Raw genomic sequence first — 18,519 nt, 5'->3', positions numbered from 1 at the left:
TGTTACTTACCCTACATTATTCATCTCATATGCATATGTATATACTGTACTCTAGATCATCGACTGCATTCTTATGTCACTAGCCACTTTAACTATGCCACTTTGTTTACTTTGTCTACATACTCATCTCATATGTATATACTGTACTCGATACCATCTACTGTATGCTGCTCTGTACCATCACTCATTCATATATCCTTATGTACATATTCCTTATCCCCTTACACTGTGTATAAGACAGTAGTTTTGGAATTGTTAGTTAGATTACTTGTTGGTTATCACTGCATTGTCGGAACTAGAAGCACAAGCATTTCGCTACACTCGCATTAACATCTGCTAACCATGTGTATGTGACAAATAAAATGTGATTTGATTTGATTTGATTTTTGATCATTGAAAATAAACATTTGTTCTTAACTGACTTGCCTAGTTAAATAAAGGTAAAATAAATACAAAATATCTCCTCCACTGCATGAGCCCGAAGGGGGTGCAAAACCACTTCAGTGACTCAACCAAGTTGAGTATAGTGACAAAAGCCTGGCATTATGTGACTCACGCCTCCTAGGGACAGTCCCCCTAATAGGCAGAAAATCCAGTGAAGAGAGGGGAGACAGCAAGGGAGATTTGTTACTCCAGTGCCCTGCCTCCAGCTCTTTGCTTAAAAAGTCTAGGGACAATAAGAATATCTTGCGAAAGTGTAGGTATGTACGGCAGGACCAAATCGGATAGGCTGCTAGGATCTTGACTAGAACCCCAAAATTCGATCATATGACTCCAGTGCTAGCCTCTGCACACTGGCTTCCTGTTAAGGCTAGAGCCAAGGTTTTACTTTTAACCTACAAAGCATTACAGGTTTGCCTATACTAAACGTTGCCAGAGATTTTAACTAACCCGGTATTGGTGATACTATTGTAATTAAACAGGCAGGGAGCAGGTCTCGAACCCTCGACCTTCTAACCCGAAATCCAGCGCGCTATCGACTGTGCACCAAAAGCGTGCTGAGCAGCAGCCAGAGTCGTTACACTAACTTCATTCTTGCTTCAGCCAAACATGTATCTAAAATGTCTGTCCACAATGTGTACGCCACCATAATTCTATTTCAAAGCTTCTCTCAATGCTCAAGACAGGTGAGTTTCATCATGACATGGGGCCCTTTGGGGTGGACCCCACCTGTCTCAATCAACGAGAGAAGATTTGAAATAGAGAAGATGGTGGCATACTTCATGTAGAAAAACAATTATTTATTTTAAAGGAGCATTTTCTAAATTAAAACGCACCACTTGCAACTGGACATGTACATTTTAGGAGATACATGTTTGGCTGAATCGAGAATGAAGATAGTATCGCCAATACCAGGATAGTTAAGTTTGGCGTCACGTCAACGGGACAGTTGTAAATCATTCAGCTTCTTATGTCAAGATCGTAGATTTTAGAGAAACAACAAATGTCTGTACATAGAAGTCTCTTATATTGGCTGAAAGCTTAAATTCTTGTTAATATAACTGCACTGTCCAATTTTACAGTAGCTATTACTGTGAAAAAATGCCATGCTATTGTTTGAGGAGAGCTCCTAACAACAAAAGTTTTTTCACCACGATAGGTTTGATACATTCACTTCTGAAAGTGAAATGTGTTCTTACATTCTGAAATCTTGCTCTGATTTATCATCCAAATGGTCCCAGAGATAACATGAAGTGTCGTTTTGTTAGATAAAATCATTTTTCATATCCTAAAAAGGTCCATATAGCATGAATGATTGATTTTGTATTTCCACTCGTTCAATTTGCAATGAAAGGTTTCTGTGAAAACCTCACCCTAAACGTTGTTTCAAGGAGTCAAATCACATTCGTATCTATTCCTCAGAGATCCTAGAAGTTAACAAGACTTCACTATTTCATTAGGGGTGTAGTGTATCCTATAGGACACCATATTTGATCAGAGAGCGACGCCTTCATGGCACGCCGATGACGCGGGCGGCCATCACTTGAACGACTATCTTTGTCAAATAAGCACCAATCGGGGTCAAACAAAGCTAGATAGATAGCCAATGAGCTGGGCTTTATGGGAGTATCCAGAAATCATGTATATATGTTTTGTTTTTGTTTTACAATTTCATTTATTTATTTATTTTTTATTGGAATGTCAATTAAGTTGGCTTCAATACAGTAACCTACACATACTCATCATCATTGATGAAAATAACTAATCTAGTTTTAAAATACAATTTAATAAAACACATGTAGTCATTTCATAACCTGTGTATAATTAAACAAATAGTCCTTTAACAGCTAAAATAATCCCCCCAAATAATGGTGGAAACTGATCATCACATCATCTCTATCTGATACATGTTGTCTACTAACTCATTGCCACATCATGTATATGTCGTCAAATGTAGCTTCTAACCTTGTGTGATAGCATGCCTTTTCAAACAAAAATTATAAGGATATTCGGAGTTATGAAAACTGGTTGCTTTGCAAATGTTGAACTTATAATAGGGCTGCTAATACTTGGGAGCTAAGTCAAAGTCCAAGTATACAGATTTTACAATATTCTTGCAGAAAAATTTAATATGAATGCGAACGTCTCCTTCACGATTTGCTCAAATGTAACTGGGGACTTCACACTAAAAGGCTTGAGGATCAGTCATACTCCAAGTTATCCATCTGAAACTTTGTACATACACTGCTGCCATCTTGAGGACACTATTGGAATTACAACCAGAGTGATGGCTATAAGTGAACTTTCTCTTGCATTTCAAAGATGGTGGTAAAAAAACACAGGTTGTTTTTTATCTTTGTATTTTCATCTACCAGATCTATTGTGTTATATTCTCCTACATTCAATTCACATTTACACAAATTTCAAAGTGTTTCCTTTCAAATGGTACCAAGGATATGCATATCCTTGCTTCAGGGCCTGAGCTACAGGCAGTTCGATTTGGTTGTCATGTCATTTAGGTGAAAATTGAAAAAAGGGGGCTAACCCTAAGAAGGTAAAACATCTCTGGTGATGTTTTGCATAGGCAAACCTGTAACTCCCGGTCATGGAGTGTGCTTAATGACTGAAATGTATAGACACGTTTTGGAACAATCTAGCCTGTTCCAAGTACTGAACTAAGATCAAAATATCTAATTGGAATACACCGCAATTATTTACATTGTACTGTTCATCATTAATGTAGTCATCATCATGTTAACAGTGGAATTGTTCTTATCTATTCATAGGAAAATTAAGTCCAACAGGAGTCCGATTAAAAATTTGCGCCCAGGCTCTGTCGTAACCGGCCGCGACCGGGAGGTCCGTGGGGCGACACACAATTGGCCTACCGTCGTCCGGGTTAGGGAGGGTTTGGTCGGTAGGGATATCCTTGTCTCATCGCGCACCAGCGACCCCTGTGGCGGGACGGGCGCAGTGCGCGCTAACCAAGGTTGCCAGGTGCACGGTGTATCCTCCGACACGTTGGTGTGGCTGGCTTCCGGGTTGGATGCGCGCTGTGTGAAGAAGCAGTGCGGCTTGGTTGGGTTGTGTATCGGAGGACGCATGACTTTCAACCTTTGTCTCTCTCGAGTTGTAGCGATGAGACAAGATAGTAGCTACTAACAATTGGATACCACGAAATTGGGGAGAAAAAAGGGGTACAATTCTAAAAATTAAACTTTTTCACCTGGCCGAAGTCAGCCAAACGGGGGATCCATGTGAAGGGCAGCTGGAAAGCAGTTGAGCTGGACCCCAGTCTCACCGACGGCCATTCAAGCTCTGGCATTGCCACCTGCTATCAGAGACCATATGGACATTGTTGGGGCCGCCGAGACGGGTAGTGGTAAGACACATTCTTTCGCCATCCCCATGATCCTGATGTGATGTGATCTTCCTGTCTGGGTTGGCGCCCCCCCCCCCCCCTTGGGTTGTGCCGTGGCAGAGATCTTTGTGGGCTATACTCAGCCTTGTCTCAGGATGGTAAGTTGGTGGTTGAAGATATCCCTCTAGTGGTGTGGGGGCTGTGCTTTGGCAAAGTGGGTGGGTTTATATCCTGCATGGTTGGCAGTGTCCGGGGATATCATTAGATGGGGCCACAGTGTCTCCTGACCCCTCCTGTCTCAGCCTCCAGTATTTATGCTGCAGTAGTTTATGTGTCGGGGGGCTAGGGTCAGTTTGTTATATCTGGAGTACTTCTCCTGTCTTACCCGGTGTCCTGTGTGAATTTAAGTATGCTCTCTCTAATTCTCTCTTTCTTTCTCTCTCTCGGAGGACCTGAGCCCTAGGACCACCTGGCATGATGACTCCTTTCTGTCCCCAGTCCACCTGGCCGTGCTGCTGCTCCAGTTTCAACTGTTCTGCCTGAGGCTATGGAATCCTGACCTGTTCACCGGACGTGCTACCCGTCCCAGACCTGCTGTTTTCAACTCTCTAGAGACAGCAGGAGCGGTAGAGATACTCTTTATGATCAGCTATGAAAAGCCAACTGACATTTACTCCTGAGGTGCTGCCTGGTTCCTCTCTAGGTTTCTTCCTAGGTTTTGGCCTTTCTAGGGAGTTTTTCCTAGCAACCGTGCTGAATGGAAGATTCGATTTAGGCCGATAGTTTTTTATATTTTCTGGGTCAAGGTTTGGCTTTTTCAAGAGAGGCTTTATTACTACCACTTTTAGTGAGTTTGGTACACATCCGGTGGATTGAGGGCCATTTATTATGTTCAACATAGGAGGGCTAAGAACAGGAAGCAGCTCTTTCAGTAGTTTAGTTGGAATAGGGTCCAGTATGCAGCTTGAAGGTTTAGAGGCCATGATTATTTTCATCATTATGTCAAGAGATATAGTACTAAAACACTTGAGTGTCTCCCTTGATCCTAGGTCCTGACAGAGTTGTGCAGACTCAGGACAACTGAGCTTTGGAGGAATACGCAGATTTAAAGGGGAGTCCGTAATTTGCTTTCTAGTGATCAAGATCTTTTCCTCGAAGTTCATTAATTTATTACTGCTGAAGTGAAAGCCATCCTCTCTTGGGGAATGCTGCTTTTTATTTAGCTTTGCGACAGTATCAAAAATAAATGTAGTATTGTTCTTATCCTCCTCAATTAAGTTGGAAAAATAGGATGATCAAGCAGCAGTGAGGGCTCTTCGATACTGCACGGTACTGTCTTTCCAAGCTACTCGGAAGACTTCCAGTTTGGTGTGGCACCATTTCCGTTCCAATTTTCTGGAAGCTTTCTTCAGAGCTCGGGTGTTTTCTCTATACCAGGGAGCTAGTTTCTTATGACAAATGTTTTTAGGGGTGCAACTGCATCTAGGGTATTGTGCAAGGTTAAATTGAGTTCTTCAAATGTCCTTGGGTAGGCAGAGGGAGTCTGGAAGGGCATCAAGGAATCTTTGGGTTGTCTGAGAATTTATAGCACGACTTTTGATGCTCCTTGGTTGGGGTCTGAGCAGATTATTTGTTGCGATTGCAAACTTAATAAAATGGTGGTCCGATAGTCCAGGATTATGAGGAAAAACATTAAGATCCACAACATTTATTCCATGGGACAAAACTAGGTTCAGAGTATGACTGTGGCAGTGAGTAGGTCCAGAGACATGTTGGACAAAACCCACTGAGTCGATGAGGGCTCCGAAAGACTTTTGGAGTGGGTCTGTGGACTTTTCCATGTGAATATTAAAGTCACCAAAAATTAGAATATTATCTGCTATGACTACAAGGTCCGATAGGAATTCAGGGAACTCAGTGAGGAACACTGTATATGGCCCAGGAGGCCTGTAAACAGTAGCTATAAAAAGTGATTGAGTAGGCTGCATAGAATTCATGACTAGAAGCTCAAAAGACGAAAACGTCGTTTTTTATTTTGTAAATTGAAATTTGCTATCGTAAATGTTAGCAACACCTCCGCCTTTGCGGGATGCACGGGGGATATGGTCACTAGTGTAACCAGGAGGTGAGGCCTCATATAACACAGTAAATTCATCAGGCTTAAGCCATGTTCGTCAGGCCAATCACATCAAGATTATGATCAGTGATTAGTTCATTGACTATAACTGCCTTGGACATGAGGGATCTAACATTAAGTAGCCCTATTTTGAGATGTGAGGTATCACGATCTCTTTCAATAATGGCAGGAATGGAGGAGTTCTTTATCCTAGTGATTGCTAAGGCGAACACCGACATGTTTAGTTTTGCCCAACCTAGGTCGAGGTACAGACACGGTCTCAATGGGATAGCTGAGCTGACTCCACTGACTGTGCTAGTGGCAGACTCCACTAAGCTGGCAGGCTGGCTAACAGCCTGCTGCCTGGCCTACACCCTATTTCATTGTGGAGCTAGAGGAGTTAGAGCCCTGTCTATGTTGGTAGAGAAGATGAGAGCACCCCTCCAGCTAGGATGGAGTCCGTCACTCCTCAGCAGGCTATGCTTGGTCCTGTTTGTGGGTGAGTCCCAGAAAGAGGGCCAATTATCTACAAATTCTATCTTTTGGGAGGGGCAGAAAACAGTTTTCAACCAGCGATTGAGTTGTGAGACTCATCACTCCCCCTAACTGGGAGGGGGCCAGAGACAATTACTAGATGCCGACACATCTTTCTAGCTGATTTACACGCTGAAGCTATGTTGCGCTTGGTGACCTCTGACTGTTTCATCCTAACATCGTTGGTGCCGACATGGATAACAATCTCTCTATACTCTCTACACTCGCCAGTTTTAGCTTTAGCCAGCACCATCTTCAGATTAGGCTTAACGTCGGTAGCCCTGCCCCCTGGTAAACAGTGTATGATCGCTGGATGATTCGTTTTAAGTCTAATACTGCGGGTAATGGAGTTGCCAATGACTAGGGTTTTCAATTTGTCAGAGCTAATGGTGGGAGCCTTCGGTGTCTCAGACCCCGTAACGGGAGGAGAAGAGACCATAGAAGGCTCAATGGGGAGAACCGGTTGAACGTTTCTGTCGGCTGAATGAATGACACCGGTTGAGCATACCTACAGCATTTCACTCCAAAAGCCATGAGAAACTTGTCTGGCTGCAGGGACTGTGCGAGGGGATTTATACTATCGTTACTATCTGTACTTACTGGTGGCACAGAAGCTGTTTCATCCTTTCCTACACTGAAATTACCCTTGCCTAACGATTGCGTCTGAAGCTGGGCTTGCAGCACAGCCATCCTCGCCTTAAGGCGATCGTTCTCCTGTATATTATGAATACAGCGACTGCAATTAGAAGGCATCATGTTAATGTTACAATTTGCTTTGGCTGTTGGAAGTCCTGACAAACCATGTCCAGATAAAACGTCCAGAGTGAAAAAGTTGACTGAAAAAAAGTTGAGTGAGGGAAAAACTAAAAATATAAACAGTAATTAAAAAGTAAAAAACGTAAAGTTGTCAGGTAATAAAGTAAGCTTTGCAACAAGATGCACAGCAGCACGTAAACAAGTCTGCAAGTTGTGACCGGAAATGACAAGCAAATTAATAGATTTCATAGGCTCCTGTATTTGATCACAATGGTCGATCTAAGCTAGGAGCTCCACAGACTTACTCATCTTTCATATCATAAAACAACATTGTACCATATTTCATATCTGCCTTGACAGGAGCGAGTCAACATGGCCAGGAAGGTAGAGAAGATTGAATTCCACAACAGCAGAGAAGCAGCACAACTCTTGGTTTAAGCAAGCAGCAGAAGCTCTGGAGGTGGACCTGGATGATGTTTTGCTTGGTAAGGCTACATCATTAAATGAGTTATCTAGGAGTGGGAGGTTGCCCCATGAGAAACACAGAAATAAGAGGGCCTTGCATAAATAGATCAGAGTAAACTGACATTTCGTTTTTTTTAGGGGGGAGGAAGGATGAGGAGGATGACGGGCAGCAGCAAAAGATGGTGAAGGTCATGAAGATGCGCCTGAAACACCCGATTTCTCAGCCTGTATTCAAGAATGTGATGAAGACCAAGTACCCCACACAGATGGGTAAGCTCTCCCTGCCCAACATGCCAATACATGCTTAGGAAACGGCCTTGACCAGTGTCTCCAATCAGAAGAAAAGATGGAAACAAAAGAAAAAGCAGCAGCAGCAGCCGTGTTAAAAATGATTGTAGTCTCAATTAGAATGTTTGAGATTGAATTTATATAAATGGAAATACAGTGCAATTATTAACATTTTCACAAATGATTTTAGAAGATATCAGTCGTGTTTTTGAATAAATACTTTTTTTTGGACATTCAAGAAAGTCGAGCGGAGTCTACCGCATATGCGTTCACTGTAAATTACAAAACAATGCTAGAAACATTTTTGTTTGAGAAACTTCTTAATCACAATGTACATTTATTTGAACACTTAACTACCGGTAAACCTGAGATAAGTGGAGGCCTTCATCAAGCACCTCAATGGCAATGTGGGTAGAGAATGTCATAGTGGGCTGTTTTGTATAGGAGGTGTAGGCAGGGCTCCGCTCCCTCTGGAATCGTGTGGTGGGCCAGGCGGTGTCCGTCTCCCCCCTCCACGGAAGCAATGTGGATGCTAACTCCTAAGGCCTCCGACAGAGCCAGAATATCTACGTGATCACACTCCATCGCCATGGTTTCCACTTCCTGGATAAGGCAAGAATGGACATTGTAAGTATATACCCAAGCAGAAACAGAGGCTACCAAAAAATTGTCATGTCCTTGATTGGTCCCTAAAACACCAATTATTTTCCATTAATTGCACCACCACTAGAGAGCAGCAGAATACATTCAGAAATTAGTTTTGAGTGGTGAGACTCTTTGACAAGAGGTCTGATTGTCTTTGGAGAAAAGTATCAGCAGCATCTGGCATACTTCCATAGCACATTAATAAAACAGAAGTTAACTGCAATATGGTCTTGAGCGCAACTCATACTGACCCGAGTGCAGTAAACCTTGAGACTGGGTGCCTCCACAAAGTGGCTGAAGAAGTCGGCATGGTTTTGCAGGTAGGCTGAGGTGAGCAGCCTGAGGTATTGAACCATACTGTCGGAGGTAGTTTGCTCATTAAAGAGCTGGAGCAACGCGTCACCCTGCTCATCAGCTTCACATCGTTCTAGGACACCTACAAACTAAAATATGAATTGTCCAATAATTAAAACAGGCTTCAATTACATGTCTGACAGTTAAAGAAAATGTGACTAGTCATCTTTATTGTGAAGGTGCATTATTAGATTATTTTTAAAACGGTACAAAGTTCAATGTAAACTTACCATGTCAAGCATGTCTTTGAAAGAGCTCTCATCAAAGCCTGCAGCCAATAATTCTTTGCTACTTTGTTTCACTGTTTCTTTGAATCTGAGATATGGAGAGAAAAGTATACATTTTCATCCATTATTTTGAAGTGGCCATGCCACACACAGGTAAAGGGTCCAACACATGGAAAAATGTATGCATACTAGGAAGGAATTTACCTTTGCAAAGCTCTATCATTTTGTAACAATGATTCCAGGTGTCCAAAGCAGAGGGCTCTGTAAAAGCAATTACCATCGCCCCTGATTTTCCTCATGTACTTATACTGGCTGCAAATCTCCTGCAAAACAAATGAGAGATGTGTTGGTGAATTTGACAAATTCAAGTACTTTAGGCTAGTTAAACGATCTTACATTACTATGTATTTGAGTAACTAGTTAGTCCATTATGCAATTTGTTAACACTACTTTACAGTTTACTTAACAATGTAATTTACACTAAACAAATATATAAACGCAACATGTAAAGTGTTGGTCCCATGTTTCATGAGCTGATATTAAAGACCCCCCCCCCCAAAATAAAACCATCATATGCACAAATAGCTTATTTCTCTCAAATTGAGCACACATTTGTTGACATGCCTCTTTGTGAGCATTTCTCATTTGCTAAAATAATACAGGCACCTGACAGGTGTGGTATATTAAAAAGCTGATTAAATAGAATGATCATTACACAGGTGCACCTTGTGCTGGGGACAAAAGGCCACACTAAAACGTGCAGTTTTGTCACACAACACAATGCCACAGATGTCTCAAGTTTTGAGGGAGCGCGTAATTGGCATGCTGACAGCAGGAATGTCCACATCTGTTGCCAGAGAATGCAGACCATCTGTATGGTGTCGTTGTGAACACAGTGCCCCATGTTGGCGGTGGGGTATGGTATGAGCAGTCATAAGCTACCGACAACAAACACAATTGCATTATATTGATGGCAATTTGAATGCACAGAGATACCGTTACGAGAGGCCCCTTGTTATGCCATTCATCCATCACCTCATGTTTCAGTATGATAATACACAGCCCCATGTCGAAAGGATCTGTACGCAATTCCTGGAAGCTGAAAATGTCCCAGTTTTTCCATGACCTGCACACTCATCACACGTCACCCAATGAGCACGTTTGGGATGCTCTGGATCGACGCGTATGACAGCGTATTATAAGGAAATTGAAATACAACTCAGTAAAATCATTGAAATGGTTGCATGTTGTGTTTTTATATTTTAGTTCAGTATAATTCTATTTGTTTTGAAATATCCAAGGAATATCTATCAAAAAATGTCAGAGATCCCACAGCAGACATGTAACGTTGAGATTTGTGTTTAATAGCCTAATTTAGTCCAAACTTGAATTCACATGCTCTTGTGAGCCTTTTTCAATAGCTATATGAATAGGCATTATTACCCGATACTTTGCAGCTTCCACCTCCAGCAGATATGTAGATATTTCTTCTCTACTTGAAACAAACTGTCCTGGTTCCGTCTGTGAAGAACAGTCATTGGCTAAATTAAATCTAATATAAATCGTGTAGTGACAATAGTAAAACATAATACTTTGTTAATTCCTACGTTAAATCATTTTTGTTGTTGCTTAAAGATAACATTACCATACTTGAGGCGTCTCAAAGAATAGTCGAATTATTTTCTTTCCACCTTGATGAGGCTAGGTTAGCATACTACAAAGATAAACATGGTTAGAGAGCTAGCTAGCTAAGTAGAAACAGATGTAATTGTTTTCAGAATTGTCATCCTGTCTCGCGGGCTAATCGCGTGATAAGACAGAACACGACAGTTGTGCGCAACAAAGAGACAATGGAATGGAAAGTAACATCGAGAGACATTCTAAAATTCTTTCATTTTCGAGCATCATTCTTCTTCGATGAGGTTTAACTGCGATAGGCATCCAAAAATGTTTGCATTACCGCCACCTACTAGACTGGAGTAAAACTCCCTTATACTTTGCTTAAACAATAAATAATAAGAATAAATTAATATTTGAGCAACATTAACATTAACAACCGGATATTTAGAAGTGCCATAGTTAGTCCATTCAGTAGTCTTCATTTTTAAAACAGCAACCACAACTCATATTTATCTGTTTTATTCATTTCAAAGACATTTTGTCAGATGAATATTTTTTTATATATTTTTTTAATGAATAAAGCAAACTAATGAACATTGGAATTCATCCTAACAATTTTTGAACGTCAATCTTTGATTAGGGTATCTGAGTAATGCATGTACAACTGCATGGTATAACCCCAACAATTTCCTTCATCAGCAACTTATCACCACAAACTATACTATTATAACAGTATTACAACAACCTTAAATATAAATGTAAAATAACTTTTTAGTTGTGTTTTACTGTTAATGTTTTTCAGTGATCCTCGTCTATCACTCGTCTATCAGTCATGTTGCTCTCTTCTCTGTCTGCCCTCTCCTGAATGTATTCCTGTAAATATGGTAAGTAATAAAATAAATTGTTAGTTGCAATCTTGCTTTGGGAAATATAATATGATTATACAAAATCTTTATTTTGGAAGAAACCATGGATAATAATAAATTCTAAATAAAGTATACTTTATAAATGAGAACAAATGGGATCTCGGTCAAGGTAATTACTAATACATAACAATGCAATTTTACATTACCTTTACCATATCCATCATTGTCAGCATGCCCATTTCTTCCAGAGGCCCGTAGTGGTGTAAGTAGCACTGTTCTGCAAGGTTTTTCACAGCTATAAGCATGCTACCCACTTCCTCAACCTGACAAGAGAGGTGGAGTGGAGGTTATTGTGACATTATTATTGGTTACTATTGGGTTAATGTCAAATGGTGGTGGTGCTCAGACCTGGTCTCGGGACTGGCCTTGGTGCATCATCAGGTTAATCTCAGTCTGTTTGTTTTTCTCCTTGGCTCTATCCCACTGGGTAAACAGTTCAGACAGCTCCCTGTTCCTCATCTCATCTGCCTCAGAGGGAAAGAAGACAACACAGTCTAACCTGGCCCCAGACAATTCATGAACCAAAACAAAACGGTTTATCATTAACACATATAGAGCACAATGTACATGCATTTCTAAGCATGTATTTGTATGTCTGACCAGCTTGTTGGTGTTGTGCTCCTGCTTCAGACTGTCCAGGCTGTGCTGGCCCTGCTCCAGCTCCTCCACCAGCTGGCCCAGGTGCTCCACCAGATCATGATGGGTGAGGGACAGGGTCTCAAGGCGATGGATGATGGTCATCACCAGGGAGTCTGCCCCTTACTCCAGGTGATCTACATTCACAGTCAGATAAGGAAACAAATATACGTATTGTATTGTACCTCACTCACAACATACACTGTATACTTTGTTAATTAATTGGAAAGAGCACTCAAATGTCTCAATATTTCTGCCAAACATTAGATTTCCAGATCCAGGTATAATTGACAACAACTTAGTCTCTGGGAGGAAATCTAAAATGTTCATCATGTAGTCTTCGTACATTTTGTGCTTGGTCACCTTATCCTTTAAATACTGCTGCCTGTAGGGGTTGGGGGGAAATATGTCAGGTAAAGAGGGTCCAAGATTTCAGGTGAGAATGATATGTCCAATGTCTCTCCAGCTTTTCAGTGAGCTCCTCTTTCTGTTTCAGATTGTTCTGCTTCCTCGCTGCCTGGTACTTCTTCAGGGCCCGCCAGCGCAGTTGAGATCATAAACCTAGGGGAAAAATTCAAGAGATGATGTACACATAAGCAGGTTACTACTGTATATATTGCTGATAAGGATTCGGCTCTCTTTCTATTTTAGGTTCTATTTTAAACCTATACAATATCTGTATAATTTCACCTGTCCATGGTATTGAAATTCCTTCGCTCATGGTGAGTGGTGTAATGTAACTCACCGCCTACTGTTTCAGCTATAGCCCTGCCCTCCTCTGTGCAAGGGCTTTGAATTCCTGCTGTTTCTGTGCCAGCTGACAATCCACTTCATCCACCTCCACCTGCTTCTTCAAGCAGGTGGAGGTCCTCTGTAATGAGTTCATTCCTGTCTCCAGGACTCTGCTAGCGGCCTACATGGGAAATTAGTAGTTAAATTAGCTGTGTAATTAATACTTTTAAACTTTTATTTATGCATTATGATCCCACTGCATTTCACCAATACTGGCCATAAGAACTATGCACATCAAATGTACAGGACTGTGAAAAAAAGATTTGCCCCCTTTCTAATTTTCTCTACTTTTGCATATTTTTGATACTGAATGTAATCAGATCTTCAACCAAAACCTAATTTTAGACAAATGGAGACTGAGTGAACAAATAACACAAAAATGACATACTTATTTCATTTATCTCATAAACAAAGTTATGCAACACCCAATGCCCCTGTGTGTAAAAAGTAATGGCCCCCTTACACTCAATAACTGGTTGTGCCAACTTTAGCTGAAATTACTTCAACCAAATGCTTCCTGTAGTTGTTGATCAGTCTCTCACATCGCTGTGAAGGAATTTTGGCCCACTCTTCCATGCAGAAGTGCTTTATCTTAGCGATGTGTGAGTTTTCACACATGAACTGCTTGTTTCAACTCTTGCCACATTTCATTTGGGATTACAGCAGGTCTGGACTTTGCCAGGCATAATGGGACCCATCTCATCCAAAAAGGTATAATTTTGACTCATCTGTCCATAACATTCTTCCAGGAGTCTTGATGATCATCCAGGTGCTTCCATGTGCTTTTTGAAAACTTCAATCAACTTTTTGGATGAGATGGGTGCCGTTATATCTGGCAAAAACCAAACACTGCATTCCACAGAAAGAACCTGATACCAACGGTTAAGCATGGTGGTGGTAGTGAGATGGTTTGGGGATACTTTTCTGCCTCAGGACCTGGACGACTAGCCTTACTAGAATGAACCATGCTGCTCTGTATCAGAGTATTCTACAGGAGAATTTCAGGCCATTCGACTGTGAGCTGAAGCTGATGCGCAGCTGGGTCATGCAGCAATACAATGATCAAAAACATACAATCAAGTCTACATGAAAATTGTTAAAAAGCAACACATTTGAAGTTTTGGAATGGCCTAGTCACATTCCTGACCTAATCCCAATTGAGATGTGTCAGGACTTGAAACGAGCAGTTTATGCTTGAAAACTTTGCTGAGTTAAAATAGTTCTGCATGCAAGAGTGGGCCAAAATTCCTCCACAGTGATGTGAGAGACTGATCAACAACTACAGGAAGCATTTGGTTGCAGTCATTGCAGCTAAATATGGCACAACCAGTTATTGTAAGGGGCAATTATTTCTTTACACAGGGGAATTGGGTGTTGCATAACTTTGTTAATTAAATTAATAAAATAAGTATGCATTTTGTTTTTATTTGTAAACTCAGGTTCCATTTCTCTAATAATAGGCTTTGGTTGAAGATCTGATACCATTCAGTATCCAAAATATGCAAAAATAGAGAAAATCACAAAAGGGCAAATACTGTTTCATGGCACTGACTTATGTTTTGTGTGCAAATAAGATCTAATTAGAAATACTTACCTCTTATAACAGGTGTGTGATTGGCATTTTCATCTCTATTTCAGGGGGAATATATAATTCAAGCGTTTAATGGCAGTGTAGTGCTAAAATTCTTATTCCATTACAAACTTAACTTAAGCTGCATAACTGTGCAATATAATTTAAATGCTAATCATGATGCATCCAATTCTCATGGGCCTACGATATGATTAGACCTATCAATAAAAGTTAATCATGACATAAGGATTGTGGCCCAATGGTAGGCAAACCTCTAAGGGATTTGCAAAGCTAAACAGATGAGCTATCATGCATAATGCATACGATTATAAAAGTTGATTGTTACATACCTAGTTTACTCAAATTGCGTTACAAAAATGTTTTTCATTCTGTTTTCCACTTGCAGTTTAATCGGAGGGTAGTTTTTATTTATAAAAGGAAGAGTCCGTATTTGTAGGTGTTGCAACTGAACTCCGTTACGTTTATAAAACTTAGCACTTGCACTTGTTGTGTTCCTGAAAGAATGGTTCCATGCACACGAACAAGAGAGCGACAAAGGTCTTTCCGGATTTGGGTGTACAACTGAACTTGTGTTACATGTTGCCCGGGAACCAGAGGGGAGGCAAGAGGGAATGCGAGGGGAGCGTTCTCCGTTGTCATAGCAACTGCGGGGAGGCGTTCAATTTCACAGATGGAAAGCAAGTTAAATGTACTCCATAAAATGCATACTTGCCTTGATAAGTTGTTGACTGACATTGAGCAATAGTTTGTGTTTGCAATCTAGATAGAACAATTATTATACATTTCATTTTGAAAATATAGACGTCCGCATGCATGGTCAATAATTGTTAGGTATCCAACCAGCTTGATCAGCACCAGCATTTTCTTGATCCTGTTTTGACTTCAGATACTTTTCCAGATACAGTAGGTATGGGTCTAGTTCATTTGACACTAAGAAAATGAGACGCATTTAATTTATGTCAGTAGGCTTAAGTTTCAATGAAACAAAGTATCAACTGAATATCAATTTGGGTTGCAACCAATGATATGTAATACACCTAGATGACTAGGGGCGCTGTTTTGAAGCCACCACACAGCCATTTTGGTACTCTCCATTGTAATAACAAATATATACGATTTTGGAAGCTACACCACCGGTCAAAAGTTTAAGAACACCTACTTATTCAAGGGTTTTTCTTTATTTTTACTATTTTCTACATTGCAGAATAATAGTGAAGACATCAAAACTATGAAATAACACATATGGAATCATGTAGTAACCAAAAAAGTATACAAATATTTTTTATATTTGAAATTCTTCAAATAGCCCCATTTTGTCTTGATGACATATTTGCACACTCTGGGAATTTTCTCAACCAGCTTCACCTGGAATGCTTTTACAACAGTCTTGAAGAAGTTCCCACATATGCTGGGCACTTGCTGGCTGCTATTCCTTCACTCTGCAGTCCGACTCATCCCAAACTATCTCAATTTGGTTGAGGTCAGGGGGATTCTGGAGGCCTGGTCATCTGATGCAGCACTCCATCACTCTCCTTCTGGGGAAAACAACCCTTACACAGCGTGGAGGTTTGTTGGGTCATTGTCCTGTTGAAAAACAAATGATAGTCCCATGGGGGCGGTAGGTAGCCTAGTGGTTAGACCATTGGGCCAGTAACTGAAAGGTTGGTGGGGATCGAATCCCAGAGCTGACAAGGTAAAAATCTGTCGTAATGCCCACTGTTCCTAGGTTGTCATTGTAAATAATAATTTGTTCTTAACTGACTTGCCTAGTTAAATAAAATAACACTTTTTTTTTTTTAAAGCCCAAAACATATGGGATGGCAAATTGCTGCAGAATGCTGTGGTAGACATGCTGGTTAAGTGTGCCTTGAGTTCTAAAAAAATCACAGACATTGTCACCAGCAAAGCACCCCCACACCATAACACCACCTCCTCCATGCATTACGGTGGGAAATACACATGCGTCTCACAAAGACATGGCGGTTGGAAGGAAAAATCTCCAATTAGGGACTCCAGACCAAAAGACACATTTCCACCAGTCTAATGTCCATTGCTCGTGTTTCTCAGCCCAAGGAAGTCTCTTCTTATTGGTGTCCTTAAGTAGTGGTTTCTTTGCAGCAATTCGACCATGAAGGCCTGATTCACACAGTCTCTTCTGAACAGTTGATGTTGAGATGTCTGTTACTTGAACTCTGTGAAGCATTCATTTGGGCTGCAATTTTTGAGGCTGGTAACTCTAGTGAACTTATCCTCTGCAGCAGAGGTAACTGGGTCTACCATTCCTGTGGCGATCCTCATGAGAGCCAGTTTCATCATAACGCTTGATGGTTTATGTGACTGCACTTGAAGAAACCTTCAAAGTTCTTGAAATGTTCCGTATTGACTGGCCTTCATGTCTTAAAGTAATGGACTGTCATTTCTCATTGCTTATTTGAGCTGTTCCTGCCATAATATGGACTTAGGGCTATCTTCTGTATACCCCCACCCCCTTGCCTTGTCACAACACAACTGATTGGCTCAAATGCATTAGGAAGGAAATAAATTATACAAATGAACTTTTAAGAAGGCACCGGTAGTGTACATAGACTTGGAATCACTGGCCACTTTAATAATATAACACTAGTCACTTTATATGTTATATAATGTTAACATACTCATTACTCATCTCATATGTATATAATGTATTCTATTCTACTGTATTTTAGTCAATGCTTCTCTGACATTGCTTGATCTAATATTTATATATTTCTTCATTCCATTCTTTTACTTTTAGATGTGGGAATTGTTTGATACTACTGCACTGTTGGAGCTAGAAACACAAGCATTTTGCTACACCCACAATAACATCTGCTAAGTATGTGTATGTGACTGTCACGATCATCGTATGGAGGGGACCAAAGCGCAGCGTGTGTCACGCCCTGGCCTTAGTATTCGGTGTTTTCTTTATTATGTTGGTTAGGCCAGGGTGTGACATGGGTGATTTATGTGTCTTGTTTTGTCTAGGGGTTTTGTAGTCTATGGGGTTGTGTTCAGTTGAGTGTTCTAGGTAAGTCTATGGTTGCCTGGAGTGGTTCTCAATCAGAGGCAGGTGTTTATCGTTGTCTCTGATTGGGAACCATATTTAGGCAGCCATATTCTTTAGGTATTTTGTGGGTGATTGTTCCTGTCTCTGTGTTTTGCACCAGTTAGAACTGTTTCGGTTTTTCCACGTTTTCTTATTTTGTATAGTGTTCACGTTTTCATCTTTCATTAAAGATGTTTAAAAATAACCATGCTGCATTTTGGTCTGCCTCTCCTTCCCAGGAAGAAAACCGTTACAGCGTGGTTAGAATACATTCTTCTTTATTTCAGGAAGAACACTACAACAAACGTGACCGCTATATAAACAATGTGCTAACGTGCAACATAACATAGACAACAACCCCCGAAATACCCAAAGAAGATGGCTGCCTAAATATGGTTCCCAATCAGAGACAACGATAAACACCTGCCTCTGATTGAGAACCACTCCATGCAACCATAGACCTACATAAACACCTAGATGGAAACAACCCCATAAATCTACAAAACCCCTAGACAGTACAAACACCCTAGATGAGACAAAAACACACATATCACCCATGTCACACCCTGACCTAACCAAAATAATAAAGAAAACAAAGAATACCAAGGTCAGGGCGTGACAGTGACCAATAACATTTGATTTGACTTGATAGACAGACATTTAGTAAAATACCAAGTCCATATTGGGGCAAGAACAGCTCAAA

General features: G+C 40.7%; 1 protein-coding gene and 1 long non-coding RNA gene across 3 annotated transcripts; both read right to left on the bottom strand.

Moving 5' to 3' along the window:
* Nucleotides 1–8,077: 8,077 nt before the first annotated feature.
* LOC115146636 (ubiquitin thioesterase OTUB2-like) lies at nt 8,078–11,117 on the bottom strand. 2 transcript variants are annotated; one of them, XM_029688700.2, is made up of 6 exons: nt 10,833–11,117; nt 10,631–10,708; nt 9,392–9,510; nt 9,191–9,275; nt 8,858–9,049; nt 8,078–8,564 (listed from the first exon to the last, which is right to left on the bottom strand). In XM_029688700.2, the coding sequence occupies exons 1-6, from the start codon at nt 10,833–10,835 to the stop codon at nt 8,358–8,360; spliced, it is 684 nt and encodes a 227-aa protein (XP_029544560.1). In that variant the 5' UTR covers nt 10,836–11,117; the 3' UTR covers nt 8,078–8,357. The 2 variants fall into 2 exon arrangements, with proteins under 2 accessions (XP_029544560.1, XP_064860285.1); XM_065004213.1 differs by having other exon boundaries at nt 10,838–11,117.
* A 2,016-nt stretch (nt 11,118–13,133) lies between these two features.
* On the bottom strand, nt 13,134–15,263 carry LOC115146635 (uncharacterized). Its single transcript, XR_003866189.2, has 3 exons — nt 15,082–15,263; nt 14,756–14,790; nt 13,134–13,282 (listed from the first exon to the last, which is right to left on the bottom strand). It is a non-coding gene; the product is annotated as an uncharacterized LOC115146635 (long non-coding RNA).
* Nucleotides 15,264–18,519: the final 3,256 nt, after the last annotated feature.

This window comes from Oncorhynchus nerka, linkage group LG18, assembly GCF_034236695.1.
Source record: "Oncorhynchus nerka isolate Pitt River linkage group LG18, Oner_Uvic_2.0, whole genome shotgun sequence".
Classification (NCBI taxonomy): Eukaryota; Metazoa; Chordata; class Actinopteri; order Salmoniformes; family Salmonidae; genus Oncorhynchus; species Oncorhynchus nerka.
This window is presented reverse-complemented; position numbering and strand designations above follow the sequence as displayed.